Here is a 15,886-nt window from a genome sequence, read left to right as displayed (position 1 = left end):
AAAAATAAGACCCCCATGTGAAATTAAATTGATATGAACGCACAATATATACACATTTTACATACAGATTTATCAAACGAAGTCTACAGTTAGTGTTCAATGTTAGTATGAGTTCATGATAATTTAATAAATAAAAAAATAAACAAAATGTAAGATAAAAATCAGTAAAACGACACGCCATTAAAGTGAACGATAAATAAAATGGCCCCTTGAAAATTTTGCCCGATCCGAGATGTGAAACGAATAACAACATCGTAAGCTGGCAAAAGACACTGGTAAAACAGTAATCATCGTAGACATAAAAGCAATTTCGTAAGTAAATATACATACAATCGTATAATTTACTATGACTAATATTTTTTTCAAATACTTGTAATATTATCATTGGGTTATTTATCTTCCACTCAACTATAATATATCACAATAAAATGTAGGGTTACACTTTTTTTTTCATTTTAAATGTTGCTAAATCACTCAAATTACTCACCGACTTGCATATATACTCTTACATATATATATGTATATATATATAATAATATATATATATATATTACACCAGTAACTGAAATTATAAATTGTTCTGAATACAAATCACTCACAAAATATCAAAAGTTCATATTATTATACATCATACACTGAGCATATTCTCAATTACATCTAGTTAAGACGTCTGAAACATAATTTCAGATAGAGCCGAACTAGATACAATAATGAATGCTATCATATATTTATTATGAATGTAAGCTTCGAATAAATGCTTCATATTAAATAAAAATTTAAAGCATAAACAACGGAATTTCACGCACTCGCATATGATATAAAATTACCAATTTGCAACTATAGATCACCAACTCGCAAAAATGAAAAAGAACGTCGGCGGAACACGAAACGAAAGTAATCATGATTGAAGTTACATATAATATAAGTCTGTTTATTTTAAAAATAAATAATGATCTGCTGTCGATCGGATTACTTCATTGTAACGACAACACAATACTCTTGAATTTTTATAATCTAAAATATGACGTCGCTCTCAGGAGTGATGCGTTTGGTAGGAGCAATGGTGAGCGGTAGATCGAAGCAGCTCCTCCCGTCCCACGTATCCTTCGCCGCCGACCACGCTAAGTCATTTTCCGCGGCCGGAGCACTTCTTCTTCTTACGTTTGAAGAAACAGCAACATCTGAAAAATCAACCAAACGAGCTTTGAGAATGCGAAACCGAAGGCCAATGTATTTTATGCAAATCGAAAAGATAACAACGCCGCACAGAACTAACGAGTTTTACCTTAAGAAAAGAAAATCTTGAAAAAAAATTCATTACAAAAGCAAATAAAAATATTAAAATAAAGCTTGGCTCCTCTTTTATAATAACTTTTTAATTTTTAAATTTTTCGCTTTCAATTCATTCAGATTCGGATTCGAAGGATAAGTTAAAGGATAAATCAGGTACGGATATAGATCTAGAATAAAAACGTAAAAAAGAAGAAAAATAGATGGTAATTAATACAAATTAAAAATTAAAATAATATGGCATTACTATTTTACATACTTTGTTTCATCCACAATATCGACTTCTTGCTGTGCCTGTGTGATAGGTGTGTTCGAATGACCGGCTGTCGGATCATCAGCAGCCAATTCGCCGTTAGTAGAACTTACAACCTGAAACCAATATGTAAGTCATCATACAACACATAAAAAAATATATAAAAACTATTCAAGATCATCATTTACAAACAGATGTTCGATTAATGTTTACTCATTACAGAAGTTTTAAATTAAATCAAATTATTAATAAAGCATATCACATACATGCTGTAAAATTTCATAATTCAACGATATTTTCATATATGTATGTATTTTTATTCATATATATCGCTTAGATAGCGCTGTTTTTTTTAATATACACTCTCATTATCGAACTTTAATTTCATTTTAACATGCAAGATATAATATGTTTGAATCAAAATTGATACCTGTATATTAAATTCATTAAACATTCAAATATATTATTACCTATAAATATAATAAATGTTTTTGAAAATCTTATCATTTTAATTCATCATCATTAAGAACAATAATAATCCAAGCTCATATATAAATATGCATTGCATTATGGGTTAAAGCCACAACTAGAAGCGATTAAATAAATACATATTATAATCTGATATATCACGATATATCTAACTAAATATAATAATATAAAATATATCTCATCATATAAAACGATCATGTGATTAAAACAATCGTCTCAACGACAGTCTGTTAATATTTCAAAACATTCAAATATCATATTATATAAAACTGACCGTCATTACGGAACCAGGAACTTTGAAATACCAAAAACTTGTTTTCCGCACGGGCTAAAAATTACAAATAAATTTGAACTGATATTTCATTTTAGCACGTAAAAGAAGACTGAATATAAAAAAAACAATAATAAATAACATAAAATTGTTCTACCGTCAACAGAACCAATTCAATGATAACAACAAAAATACTAATCTTTTGCAAAAGCCGAAAGAATAAAATTCAAGAAAATACCTGAACGGATCCGTGTCTATCGGCAGGTGTCAGGTGACCGCCGAGATTGATAGGTTTTCCGGCAGCGTCAGCCCAGGTACCTCCGCCGCCCGGAGCACCGACGTTGCCTTTTTGCTATAGCGAATTAAAAACAACAAAAGCGTTAGAGCTCGATTTACAACGAGTAGCACTCCTTTATGTAAAACAGGGGAAAATGCTTTCATAAAACTAGCTTATTTGTCTGTATTTTCAGCTACAAACTTATGTTAAAATTCCAAAAGACCATGCAGCATATTCCTCGTATGCTTTAATCTTTGTCTGAATATAAACACTAGCAAAATTGCAATCAACTGTGTAAAAATCTATGCAAATGTACTTCTCTAATTCAACGGTAACTAGTGATGATGTCGCAATTTGAATTTTGAAAAATGATGATTTTAAAAACATGAATGGTAATCAACATTATTTATACTTCATGACATGATAATAATCAACCTTCCTATTTTCTCAAAAATAGATTACAAAAAAAGAAACATAATTTGATGCATAATAAAATACAGAACAGTAATTATAGCCAAAACTTACACCTATTATAATAAATTTAGATGTATTAAGTCAAAATATGTACGTGTTGAATATCAGAATTTCAATATATAAAAACACTAATGATCCGAATATCAACACTAAGATGATTTTGATAATGATATGTAGAAAAAGCACATTATCACCCTCACACGGCACGAAAATTTACAAATGTTATATATCATTCGTCGTATTATGCGGGTTTCATTGGTTGTATCGTTTAGTTGGATTATGGATCTAATCTATTTTATTAAATGTAGGTAGCACTACGTTAAAAAACCCAAGCAAAAACGATTGTTTTATATTATAATATGTATATACAAATATGTACGTTTTATCGAACCTCAGTAAAGATTAAAGCGGCCTCATCGTCTTCACCCAAACCATCCAAAAAATCACACAAATCATCCTGTTTGAAAGCAATCGCATAAATGTCAATAAACCAAAATATTCTAAACAGCGCTTCTCAAATATCATAGTAACAGTAGTAATAACAATAATAATGATGAAGCAACTACTTATTCGATTGTCGAGAAACGCTGTTTGTATATTTTCACACTGTTCACTCAATAAAATATATTTTGGTTAACTATCGATTATATGGATACTTTTTATCTATTTTTAATTATATGAGCTGTAAAAAATATTTTTTATATAATTATATGTAAAACTAAATGTGATAATTAGTTTTAATTGAAAAGTAGTAAAAATAAAAAAGTAAAATACTAAAATATATTTTTTTTGCTTTACAATTTAGCTCAACGTGTAATAGACTCTTATTTAAATTTTATATATATTTTTTTGTCTATTCTTAACCCTTCGGTTGTCCAGCTTTATGTAATTACTCTCTAAATATCAATGTATTACATAATAAAAACTATATGTTCGAAAGAAATGTTATTTTTTACTGAAGCAAATACCATACAGCCCATTAAAAATGTAACCGATTCTTTTTCAATGATGACATCGGATCTGGAAATTCTTGCCAAATTAACAAAAGCCGATATATCTGATTTCGGCAACCAAAGGGTTAAACTATATGAACAGATACATCTTAGGAAAATAATTGAGAGTCCCAATTAAAATATTTTTCCTATATTTAAAAAAATATGACTAGATAAAACGCCGAATGAAATACTCACTTTGTGGAATGTAGTAGGATGTCTATCTCTATTCGGAGAAACGACCATTTCGTGTCCTGTTTGCAATGAACCCACTGGTGTAGACTGTAAATTAATTTTACTACATTAAACATTTATAAAACAAGGGTACATTCCTTTATATGGTAATTAGCCATTAAAAATACATTACTTCAACATTTTTAAAAAATACTATCAGGTAATACATATATTTTCAAAAAGCATTAACTTGTTGTTTATATAATTTATATAATACGTAACATCTATAATCAATATTAGACATGTCACATTACATTACAATATAATACTTATGAATAAAATGTAAAAAGGTACATTATTGGCATTTAATATTATTTTTAATATAATAGAATTAATTTAATTTAAAACAAAATATAAATATTTCAAAATTATTAATATTTGAATTTTAGTTTTGGACATGTCATTTATACAGTACTCCGCAGTCTTTGGTACCTAGTTTAATTCATAATTTAAGTCCAATTTAACAACTTTTTTCCCTGTGCATTGTATTATATTTTAATAGTTCTCTATCGCCCTCTAACTCAAGTAAAAATAATAAATTGGAATTATCAAAATCTTAAAAATAAAATAAAATCGTAAAAATTGAAGTGAAAAGCCTAAAAAATTTTTATTTAATTTGCTGGGAAAAAATAGATCTTCAATTTTTTGGCTGAAGATCTATGTCTACCTGGTATTTTTGTTGATTATTAAATAATAAGCAAACATTTGATTTTCTTACTGCTAAAAAAAATGTTAATAATAGGAAGCAATGCCAAATTAAATTCCATAGAGTAATTGCCGAACACATAATCAAACGCCCTTTGATTGGTCATATTTATTTAGCAAAATTTGAAGCAACTTTTCTTGGGATATGTATGCATTTCAAATAATGCACACCTTAAAAATAATTTGATATTGATTCTAGACATCACGTATTAGTTTGTTCTATAAGTAAATTTTATATAAAAAAAAAACCTAATACAATGGAACCTTGACTTAAGAGTATTTCGAGATAGGAGCAAATTTTTTTGATTTGACTTCAGATAAGATCAAGAAAACGTATTGCGTAACTTAAAAAAACTTTATTGCCATTAATCCATTTAAATTTTTCCAGTTGAAATGGATTAATGGCATGTCAATTAATTTCGATAGGAAAATTTGAGTTACGAGCTCCATCACTGAACGAATTAAACTCATAAGTCAAGACATCACTGTATATGCATAAATTAGCAAATGGAAAATAATTTAAAAATACAGAAAATACTAAACATAATTTAAATAGGATTCAATATTAACAGGTTTCGGTTAAAATCTCACAGCAACGAATGAGACTCTCACCTTGTCTGATTTAGTTTTACCGATATGAGACGGAGGTGCATTTCGAAGTTGTCTCATAATATGCATGTTGGCAGGCTAATTATGTTTCAAATAAAATTTGTAAAAAATAAAACATGCAGCAAGGAATACAGAATTAATTAAAAAATAAAATAATAAATCTATAGGTTTTGTAAGAAACTTACCATAGTTTTCCCGGTCCAGTCAAATTCACCGTCGTCGACGTAGCCGCGACGCTCGAAAAGCTCTCGGAAGGATCGCCGAAGATATTCATAGTCTGGAGTTTCGAAAAAGTCAAGCCGCCTCACGTAACGCAAATATGAAGCCATTTCTTCCGGGTGACCTTCACATAATACCTAAAACGCGATTAAGATTAGTAAACATACAAAAAATATAAAAATTGAATTAATCTCAGCAATACTTCTATCGGAGTGGCTCTTTTAGTATCGCCGATTTTCTTGTATCGCTCTTTTAGATCTTCGGCTTTGAGACCTTGCCATGGTAATGAACCACGCAAGAAATACATAAACATGTGACCGAGAGCTTCCAAATCATCTCGTCTCGATTGTTCTATAAAATACAACAAAACATATTTCAAACTGTATAGATCAAAAATGACAAAATGACTATACCTTTGCCCAGATGCGTATTTATTGACATATATCTAGCAGTCCCTGTTAACGATTTATGTTCCCGAAAAGGTATGTGTTTGTTGGTTTCTAAGTCTATATACTCCTTTGCAAGTCCAAAATCTAAGACATAATCAAATGTATAAATTAGCAAAACATTAATATAAAATTAAAATAATAGTGCAATACTATACAAACCTATAATATGTATAATTTTTTCCTTAGCGCCGTTTCTTCCTATTAAAAAATTCTCAGGTTTTACATCACGGTAAATAAGATGACGAGAATGTACATATTCAATGCGGTGTAACTGAAAAAAATATACACAAATAGTTAAGAATAATTCCTATGTAATACATGGCAAAAAATACTCACCAATTGAATAGCAATCATCAGAACGGTCTTTAGTGAAAAGCGACGACCGCAAAGATCAAACAAGTCTTCCAAGGAATGGCCTAATAATTCCATAACCAGTGCATTGTACTTCCCACATGGTCCGAAATAATACACTTCCGGAATGCCCTCTACTGTGGAAGGACCTGAAATTTTTCACAATGAGAGTATTTATTGGAACCGCAGACAAATTAATAAATAAAAACAAACTGTATGATACTCACTATGCGTTCCTAATATTTTATAAAATCTATACTCTAAATGAAGCTGCGGTGCTTTGGATTTCATCTCTTCCATCTTGATCGCCACATGTTCATTGTTGTATAGATTTTTAGCTGAAATAAATCAAAGAAAACATTATTAGAATGGCTGTCATTTCAAGGCAACGACAAATTGACAATAAGTGTGGTAAAAAGAACATTAAGAAGTAGTCAAATTGAAAAAATATTTTACATCAAATAAAATTCCACACGTAAAAACAGATACATTAAATCCGGCACTTAGACAACTACACTAATGCAATTGAATATAGATGTGATATAATACAATCATTGTCAATAGATGTCACCACAAAACCTAATAACATAATTTTTATATTGCTACATATAATATATATCATAATTACTCCAATTTGTCATAATGTAAATGGCAAAGCCAGATCATTATTATTAAATCATTCAATATAGCCATTATACGATGACATAAAACAATGCACATCCGTTCACTCGTGATTCCACGCATGACTGATCATATTTGGTTCATATAATGTGTTTTGTTACACTTGCAAATGTTGATGCAATATTTTTAATTTTACTGATTACTAAGCTGTAGTAGCTATATTGTTTTGAAAAATATACTAGGGGTTGAAAAAATCGTATGAAAATAAGCATATTCGTACTTTTCTTAGGGAAAATCAATTTATTTTTACATACTTTTTGAGAAAATAAAAAACAAAAAATCGCTAGACGTGTATAAATTGTATCTTTCTGATATCTCGTGTTCGATTTTGGTATTGCTTTTTAGTTTACATGTATGCTCAAGTATTTATGATATAACACAATAGCTTTCATGCCCAGCGTTTCCCCGTGTTTACTCCAATTATATGATATCCTTCAACACTTGACAAGACAATGTTTTTTGTTGAATTGTTTTCATCTGCCCCCACATATAATGTGATAGTGCGACATAAAATTAACCGCGATAGAAGCATTCACCTCTCAAGTCAATTTCATATTGAGTGATTTATTTATCCTAATGAACAAAGCAAGTCAAATTGAGAATTAAACCATTTAAAGTAAAAATCAATGGGATTCTATAAATCAACACATTCCCTCTTTTAAATTTGCCAATTAAGATCAATGTCTCAGTCACATATCTATTTATTGTAATCTTCCGTGGCATAAATCAGACGTCAACGGGGTAAACACAATCAACGACTTCTAATAAAGTAGTGAGACATTGAACTGAAATCAAGTTTGTAAATTAGTGGCATCTATTTTACTACGAATAAAACATTACTACATCTTACAATTAATATATGTTACTATACACGACCTAGTAATACACAAACAATTCGTTTTATGGAACAATTATGTTATAAATTGCTCATTTAAATTGTAGTCATATGATAATCATTCAAAGGCTCGTTTTGACTTGTTTTATAATATGCGACAAAAGATCGACTAGCCTCCATCACCCGGATCTTAAATTACATATCATCAAAGTAAGAAGAAGGGTGGCTGCGCAACAAAAACGACAGGTGTTGCGCGACCGAACATCTGTCTCGCCTGTCTGACCGTTAACATAAAAATTAACCGTATAATGAGCAAAATGAGCAGCTCTACAAGCGACGCCGGTTAAAAACAACATCACCAAAAGGTCATTCAACATCATTGATCATTTCGCATATCTGAAATCCGAAAGAATTTCATTAGTTCCCATATTCCGAGAAAATTCATACCACTACCGCGTCCTGTTTCCGTAATTCGCTTCAACTTTAGTAATCTATCAAAATCGTCGTATAATCCAAACGGAAAACTCTAGGGACTAGTTCGATTTTATTCCGCATTTTACCAAAGGGACTAGTTGAACACAATCGACGATCTACGCGACATGTGACACGCGTACGCTACATGTTCGCCAGAGAAATTGAAGAAATGCTGGTAGGTATCCTTCGCAGACATGTAAAGAAAAAATAAATACGAAAAACCCTCTCCATTCGATCGCGTGTAGGAAGCAGCACTCTCGCCTCCGGCAAGGTTAAAATAAAAGGATAAACTTACTTAAGGCAAGAAAACGAAATAAAACGCCAAACTCCGCCGAGACTTGGTGCAAAATGTAAAAAAAAAAGAAACACAAAGGAGACAAAACGCTGTTATCGGAAAGCTATAAAGCTATAACTTTTATACATTTTTAACAAGCAAAACGTGATTCTGTGTTTTTTGTGTCGTTAATGAAGTAGCATCGATTTTGGTATTTGAATACCTAAAGACGAAATCACAATAAACCTATTTCAAAATAATTTCCTCGTTTTGAAAAGGCAAAATTTTAATTATAAGATACGCCGTATACTTACGCAAACCTCAATAATTAAAATGGTCACGAATTTGAAAGCCGGCTCTCGGAATCAAATGCAAATTTAGTTTATTTAGGAAGGTAAATTTTGCCAAAGCCCACTTTTTCATACTTGAATTCAATATTGAATGAATCCTTGAGTATTTTCAGATTTATTATTCAATACGAACAAAAATAAACCGTTCAATACTTTACGGTTCACTGACTATCTTGCAATAACTAACCAACGGTGTTTTTTTTTAAACAAATATTTTATAAATACACAAGCTTTGAAATAGTTCGTAGCAAAACATAAATATAGATGAGTTTCTACCTAAGCTTTAAAATAATTATTACATTGCCGATATTGATGTTATAGTAAGGAAAACATACAAATATAAATTCGGAATAGCTAAATTACATACTCGTATAACAAACGCCGGGTACACGTGGATAACAATAATAATCTTATTAGCGCGTCATTCTTATTCTGTGCGTTAACGAACGATGTCAAGTACGAATAAATTCAGCTTGATTTGATATGCAGAAATGAAAAAAAGTTTGAGATTATTAATAAAATGTACATTAGCGGAAAAATATTAATTTATGTTAAGGAAACAGTAATACAAAGCTAGAAAGCACTGCCATTTTCACTAGGGTCCGCGTGACATGGCAGAGCATTTGGCTTTAGTCAATTCCAAATCACGTTTGTTATCTTTGATTTTTTTGGTAGTTATGAACAAGCAACATGTTACAAAATATTGTCTCGAATTAATTGAAGAAGTACCGTTTATGATGAAAAAATATTTTAATTATATTATTATGAACAAACTGCGTTTTTCGTCAGAAAAAATCGTCAAAAAGAGTCCAGACGCGTTATTTAATAAATGGTTATCGGTAATTGTGGCAAAAAATAAATAAAAAGGGGTATTATAAATCATTCTCAAAATATTTTCTGGTCTTCCTATCTTTATTTTCCGAACTCCCCCTCTTAATATACATTTCGTATAAGTTCTAGTTGTTTCAGACGCGCGTTGTAAACTCTAAATCTATAATTAGACTTAGTCGAGAAACATTTTCGGATCGTTGATGATAGTCTTAATTGAAACTAAACTCCCATTTCGAATTAATAGTCTGCCGTTTCAACTTAACTAGGTTTCATTGTACGTAATATACTTAGAGAAATCGCAAAACTGCAAATGTCGCGATACTACCGATCGAGAACAACAATAATTGTCAGCTGACCCCGTCTGCCGACCTTTTAGTAGTTAGCAAACGTTTTTCGCGAGATAAGCGACGTTCTGTTCGTTCCTTAGTGTCATAGAAAATGTGCACTTACCGACACCACCTATTCGTGTTTCAATAAGACAATGGTCCCTCATATCAGTTGATCGAAATATGACAACTTCTACCACTCCCTGTCAACCTCAATATAAAAATGACATGTCAACTGTCAGATTTGTTTCATTGACTTTCCGTACTAATCAACCGGCTGTCTTATAAAAATTAATATGTTTCTATATATGCCACTGAAATTCGGTCATTCGTCAAAAACAAAAAAACACGCAGCGTTCCATATCGCGCCAATATACATATGCTTATATACAAAGATGTTTATGCAATCATTACAACCATAATGTTATTTAAAGAAATGCATATAAACAATGTCATTCAAGTGAAAAATGTGCATTGTTGTCGCCATCGATTCTAAATAAGAATTCGTTATGGTGTGACATTTATATAAACCGATCTAGGAAAATACATAAGGATATTCGAAACGATTTTTTTTAACAAAATTAAGTACCACTAATTATTTAATTTTATATGAAAAAAAATATAACAACGATATCTGTTAGAATAATATACTATCAAAAATATAATTAATCCCTTTCGGTGCCCTAAAATATTCAAAGATATCAGTAAGAGTCTGTTCAAGTCCCCGATAAGCATGTGGTATTATAACTTGGCCACGTGACCACGATGCAGCGCTAGACATGTGTGTTAACCATAGGACGCCTACGCGCATACTGAAATTGAAGCGAGTTACTCGTTCTATCTCAGTTTGCGAAACACCATATCATTATCTCTCTCACTCTCGTCACTTAACACGCGAGAGAGCGAAAGGGGAAGTATCTCACCGCTCGGGCTCGAAAGAGCAGCTCCGACTTCGGTCCTTTTGCCGACAATGTTCGGAAGCGCTCGAAGCTGGCCAAGTCGACTGAATTAACCCCACTTTACCTCCCGTTCTCGGTAACCTCGGACAACTTCCGAGAGATTTTAGAGCGGGCAGAACCGAACTCGACCGAAGTAACCCACTATATTCTCCGTCCTTGGCCAACCTTGGCCAACTTCCAGAGAGTGTAGTGCAGGCATTACAGAAAGATAACTGCACTAGATCGCGCAGTGTAAGCTATTTTAAATATATTAATATAATAATTATAAATATGCCTGCATAATTAACCTCATATCGTTTTATGAGTGTATTTACATACATATGTGCAAACCGAACCCTTCCCTTACGTGAAAATAATTCATATACGCGGGGGTGTTTGTGGTCCGGCCTTGATATGTAAATTTGATGCTAGATCAAAAGTCCTAATATCAAGATACAACACGCCAAGGAAAAATCGCTATCTACATATTTCAACATAATCAAAGAGTAAAAAAAACATTATTATTGCGTTAAATAAATGGATACGAAGGCGTGAATAACGACACCGTTGAATGGACGCTAATTCAGCAAAGCTAACGACGATATGCGCGAAATGTGCGTGTGTTGTGTGATATAATTTCGTACCGAATGAGTTAACAGTTGACCTCTTCTCGTGACTTTTCTATATTTAATTATAATCATTTATAGCAACTTATATTAGAGAGCAAAAAGTATAACAGGCGTGGTTCACTCTCGCCTTTATTAAAAGGATAGAAAAACAACTTGGTTGGTCACAGAGCAAACAATCAATATGAAGATTCGGGTCACCACCTACAAGGGTTAAGAAACCCTTCGCCGAACCGCAATATGTTTCATTACCGAACCTACGATGAGTTAAACTAGAATGGTATAGAAGTCGAGAATGTATCACAATAAATGAATTGACGCGGATCAACGTAATAACTTATTAAGATAGTCTATTTTCAGGTGTACCTAATCCTGATAAGTTTTTCGTCAATCTAGTCTAGGGTTAACCGCTTTACCTTTGATCTATACTTCTATCGTTGTTTGAAAACGATGTATTTATAACATATTATGATAACAGGGCAAAGCAATCAATTTTTGGGTGTTAGATTAGCGAGCGCTCGAGGTCGAAGGAGTCCATATATGAAATATAAGAAAAAATCTTTTCAATTCGAAAATGCTAAAACAAATATAATACGTTAAAATTTTAACGACTCCGATTTTAAGAATTTTAACAAGATTCTTTTTTGCCAGCATATAACTGATAGCAATGAAAATAATGTCAACGATTTTTAAAATTATAAAAAAAATATATTAAATTTAAAAAATCTGACTTATTATAATGATATATTTAAAAAAGTAAATACAAAAATAAATTTAATAAAAATATATATATAAAATAAAATATTTATATTAACTAAAACGCAAGGGGAAAATGCTGGTTTCATTGTTTTTTGTCAGGTTGACTAAATCTAATATTAAGTCTTTAATAATACTAAATCTAAATTTAATCTGTTTCATCCGTGAGATTTAAACTGAATTAGATCTTAAAAAAATAATTTCTTCTAATAAATCAGTGTTTTTGGAAGCTCTTAAAATAGATTTGCTTATTTTAAGCGCGGAAAATAAACGCTCTTAAGTACACTCAACATGTTAAAGAAAATTAGCCGAATTTTCCAACTCCTAAGATACCACGACTCGGCAACTTCGACTTCGACTTCGACTCAGAATCCAACTCCACAGCCCTGGTTATTTGATTACTAATCAAGTTACATCAAAACCCTAGTACCAGGCAATAAACAAAAAATACGTAATGGATGTTTAATTTGAACAAATTAATGAATATCAAAAATGGCGATTTAATTATCATTTCTTATAGAATTCGCTGCGCGGTATCGTACGTTGGCGTTTGGCAAATCTGTTATTATATATGGTGAACGGACTATTGCTCACATGGCAACTGATCACACGAACATTAGTCAAAGGAGTATTGCTCATACGAAAATTAGTCATAAATCGATCGTAAAGAAAAAGTTATTAATCTTAATACACGTCCATTGCGTACAAATTATTGAGACATAATAGGCTGGCGAATTTTACTAAAAAAATATGTATTTAACATTTTATATCAATTTGTTGAAAATATTTTGTACCATTTTGTTCATGTTTACAAATACTTTTGGCCTTCAGTTGAATGTGTATTATTTTCATTTGTGTGCATACTTATTTTTAGAATATATGTATACTATTGAGGAAATAATAAGATTATTTTAAAAAATTAACTTTAATTCATTTTTTATTTCAATCAATTACATTTTTTTCACTTTGTGTTCTGTTAATTTTAAAATTAAATTATTTGGAAAACGTGATTTTTTACTTTAATAACAATTTAGTTATTAATATTGAATATCTTCCTCCATCTCAATACGTATGATTAAATTAATTCAGAATTATAATAGCAATAAATAAAATGGTTATATATTAAAGTATTATTTTAAGGCTCGCATTTTTCGGGTCAGAATTTTTATTAACCCGCCGTTGGTCGCAAGGCGGCGCAGCGCTCACCCTATCGGTTTTTTTGATGCCATTTTTCTTGTATGAAACATATTAACTTGCGGGTCCCTCTACTTTTCAATAATTATGTTTTCTTCAATATTGCAGGCTCAAACACGTGTTTACTAATTTGATATACATTTGGTTTTGCGTATTAGTTGTGTTATATCAAGGATCGAGAGAGAACGTTATTTACGCGGGTTAGATTCGTGCTGGAAATTTTATTTTTGGTAGTTTCTTTTTATTATTATTTACTTTTTTGTTGTTATTATTATGTTTTTAATTTATTTTATAAATATATTTAATTTAACTCTTTTGATACTTAGTATAAAAAGACTATTTTGAATTTTTTTTTCGATTCCTTAGATAATTTAAAAAAATTAAACAAATTTATCGCAAAGTTTGCAAATAAAAATATAGCAGTATTTAGGAGAGAAACCTGACACTGCGATAATTCATCACCCAGAACCAAGTGAATAGAATCGTCCAAAATGTAATTTTTGCCCTAGGAAAAAAATCGCAAAATCACCATCAAATGCCACATGTGCTATAACCCAATATGCAAAGAACATTCATCGGCATTATGTCCAGATTGCATAACTAAGTATTCAAGTAATCAAGATCAAAAATAATATATATTTTTTCATGTTATTTTTAAAGTTTTAAGCATATATCTAAAAAAATTATATTTTACTTTTAAAATATTTATTATTTTATTTTTCTTCTTTCGTTATGTAAATAAAAGTTTTAAAGAATTTATTTAATTTATATATACAACACTAAAATAAACCAAAAATAAAAAAAATAATAAATATTCGATATTTAAACTTAAAAACATAAAGAACTGAGAGGCGGCTATTCGCTCAGGCGCGACCAACGGCGTATGCAACACTCGCGCGACCAACGGCGGGTTAATGGTCAGAATGCTAACGGTAAGAATAAACATTAGATGGTCAGAATTTATATTAAATAGTAAGATTTAAGTTGACACATGGTCAGATTAAATTTTTTTCGGCTGACATAGTGTTATCGTATAAGATTGGTATAACTGTTCGACTGCAACGTCTGCACCTACAAAGAGAAACCAAAGTTCGCAATTAAGTCACTTATAATTGATTAAAAAAAATGCATATTAATTAATTAATAAAATTATATATTGATTAATTAATAAAAAATATAATTATTAATAACGGTTTCTTTTTTTTAATACTATGTACTTAATTTCAATAAACAATTGTTCAAAATGCAAAGACGCATATATGAAGTTCTACGACTGGAATGAGATAATAAAATAGGTTAACTTCAAGTTTCCTGCGTAAAATATGTGACTGTGGCAGCTTGTTACTTTATTATGACCATGTGTTATTTTTATTTCTGACCATCTATTATTTTTATTCTGACCATTTAATATAAATTCTGACAATGGTGCTAATAAAATTTTGACTGAGATTTGATTTTTATTCTGACCCAAAGTTGATTTAAATTCTGGCCATTTAATTTTACGCGTTATTTTAATATCCATTTGAAATATTTTGGATTTTATATGTCTATAGATACGTTTTTTTAAAGATTAATTTAATATGTTTTTTATTTAAAATTAATTATTCATATCCTTACAATTTTTATTATCACAATTATATCTCATACTTGATCAAACACATGATCATAGACAATGTTTTTTATCGAATAATTTTCATCGATAGCACATTTGGACGTGTTGGATGACATAAAATTCATGTGAGAAGCTTTCACCTCTCAAAAGTCAATCATGTTCGAAGACTTATTTATTGTATTGAGAAAACGCAGCGAATTGGGTACACAAACCGCTTTAATCAAAAATGAAAATTATGAGATAATGACCATTATTTTGTTAAATGAAGAAAATGGACGTGCCTCAACTGGCATCATATCTTGAATCGAAAAATTGATTTTATCGACTTTTGCGTTGATTGCTAAAATTTAGTACTTTAAAATTAAAGGCAAAACAA

General features: G+C 30.5%; 1 protein-coding gene across 9 annotated transcripts in view; it reads right to left on the bottom strand.

The window, feature by feature from the left end:
* Positions 1-904: 904 nt before the first annotated feature.
* The window catches only part of gish (casein kinase I gish), a 61,492-nt gene continuing 46,510 nt past the window's right edge, over positions 905-15,886 (bottom strand). For 4 of the 9 annotated variants that reach the window (XM_088199561.1, XM_088199570.1, XM_088199577.1 and 1 more), the window contains 11 exons: positions 6,841-6,951; positions 6,599-6,762; positions 6,422-6,533; positions 6,227-6,346; positions 6,016-6,164; positions 5,780-5,950; positions 4,245-4,328; positions 2,542-2,655; positions 2,307-2,360; positions 1,550-1,659; positions 905-1,181 (listed from right to left, as the gene is read on the bottom strand). In XM_088199561.1, coding sequence (XP_088055687.1) covers positions 1,127-1,181; positions 1,550-1,659; positions 2,307-2,360; positions 2,542-2,655; positions 4,245-4,328; positions 5,780-5,950; positions 6,016-6,164; positions 6,227-6,346; positions 6,422-6,533; positions 6,599-6,762; positions 6,841-6,951 — 1,244 coding nt within the window. In that variant the 3' untranslated portion in view covers positions 905-1,126. Of the gene's footprint in view, positions 1,182-1,549; positions 1,660-2,306; positions 2,361-2,541; positions 2,656-3,421; positions 3,512-4,244; positions 4,329-5,779; positions 5,951-6,015; positions 6,165-6,226; positions 6,347-6,421; positions 6,534-6,598; positions 6,763-6,840; positions 6,952-15,886 lie in introns of those variants that run through there. The other 5 variants (XM_088199586.1, XM_088199595.1, XM_088199601.1 and 2 more) reach the window with 2 other exon arrangements.

This window comes from Plectrocnemia conspersa, unplaced genomic scaffold (genome assembly GCF_051122295.1).
Source record: "Plectrocnemia conspersa isolate PC_06_02 unplaced genomic scaffold, ASM5112229v1 ptg000001l, whole genome shotgun sequence".
NCBI classification, from domain to species: Eukaryota; Metazoa; Arthropoda; class Insecta; order Trichoptera; family Polycentropodidae; genus Plectrocnemia; species Plectrocnemia conspersa.
Note: the sequence above shows the minus strand (reverse complement) of the source record. Positions and strands in the feature narration are given on the sequence as shown.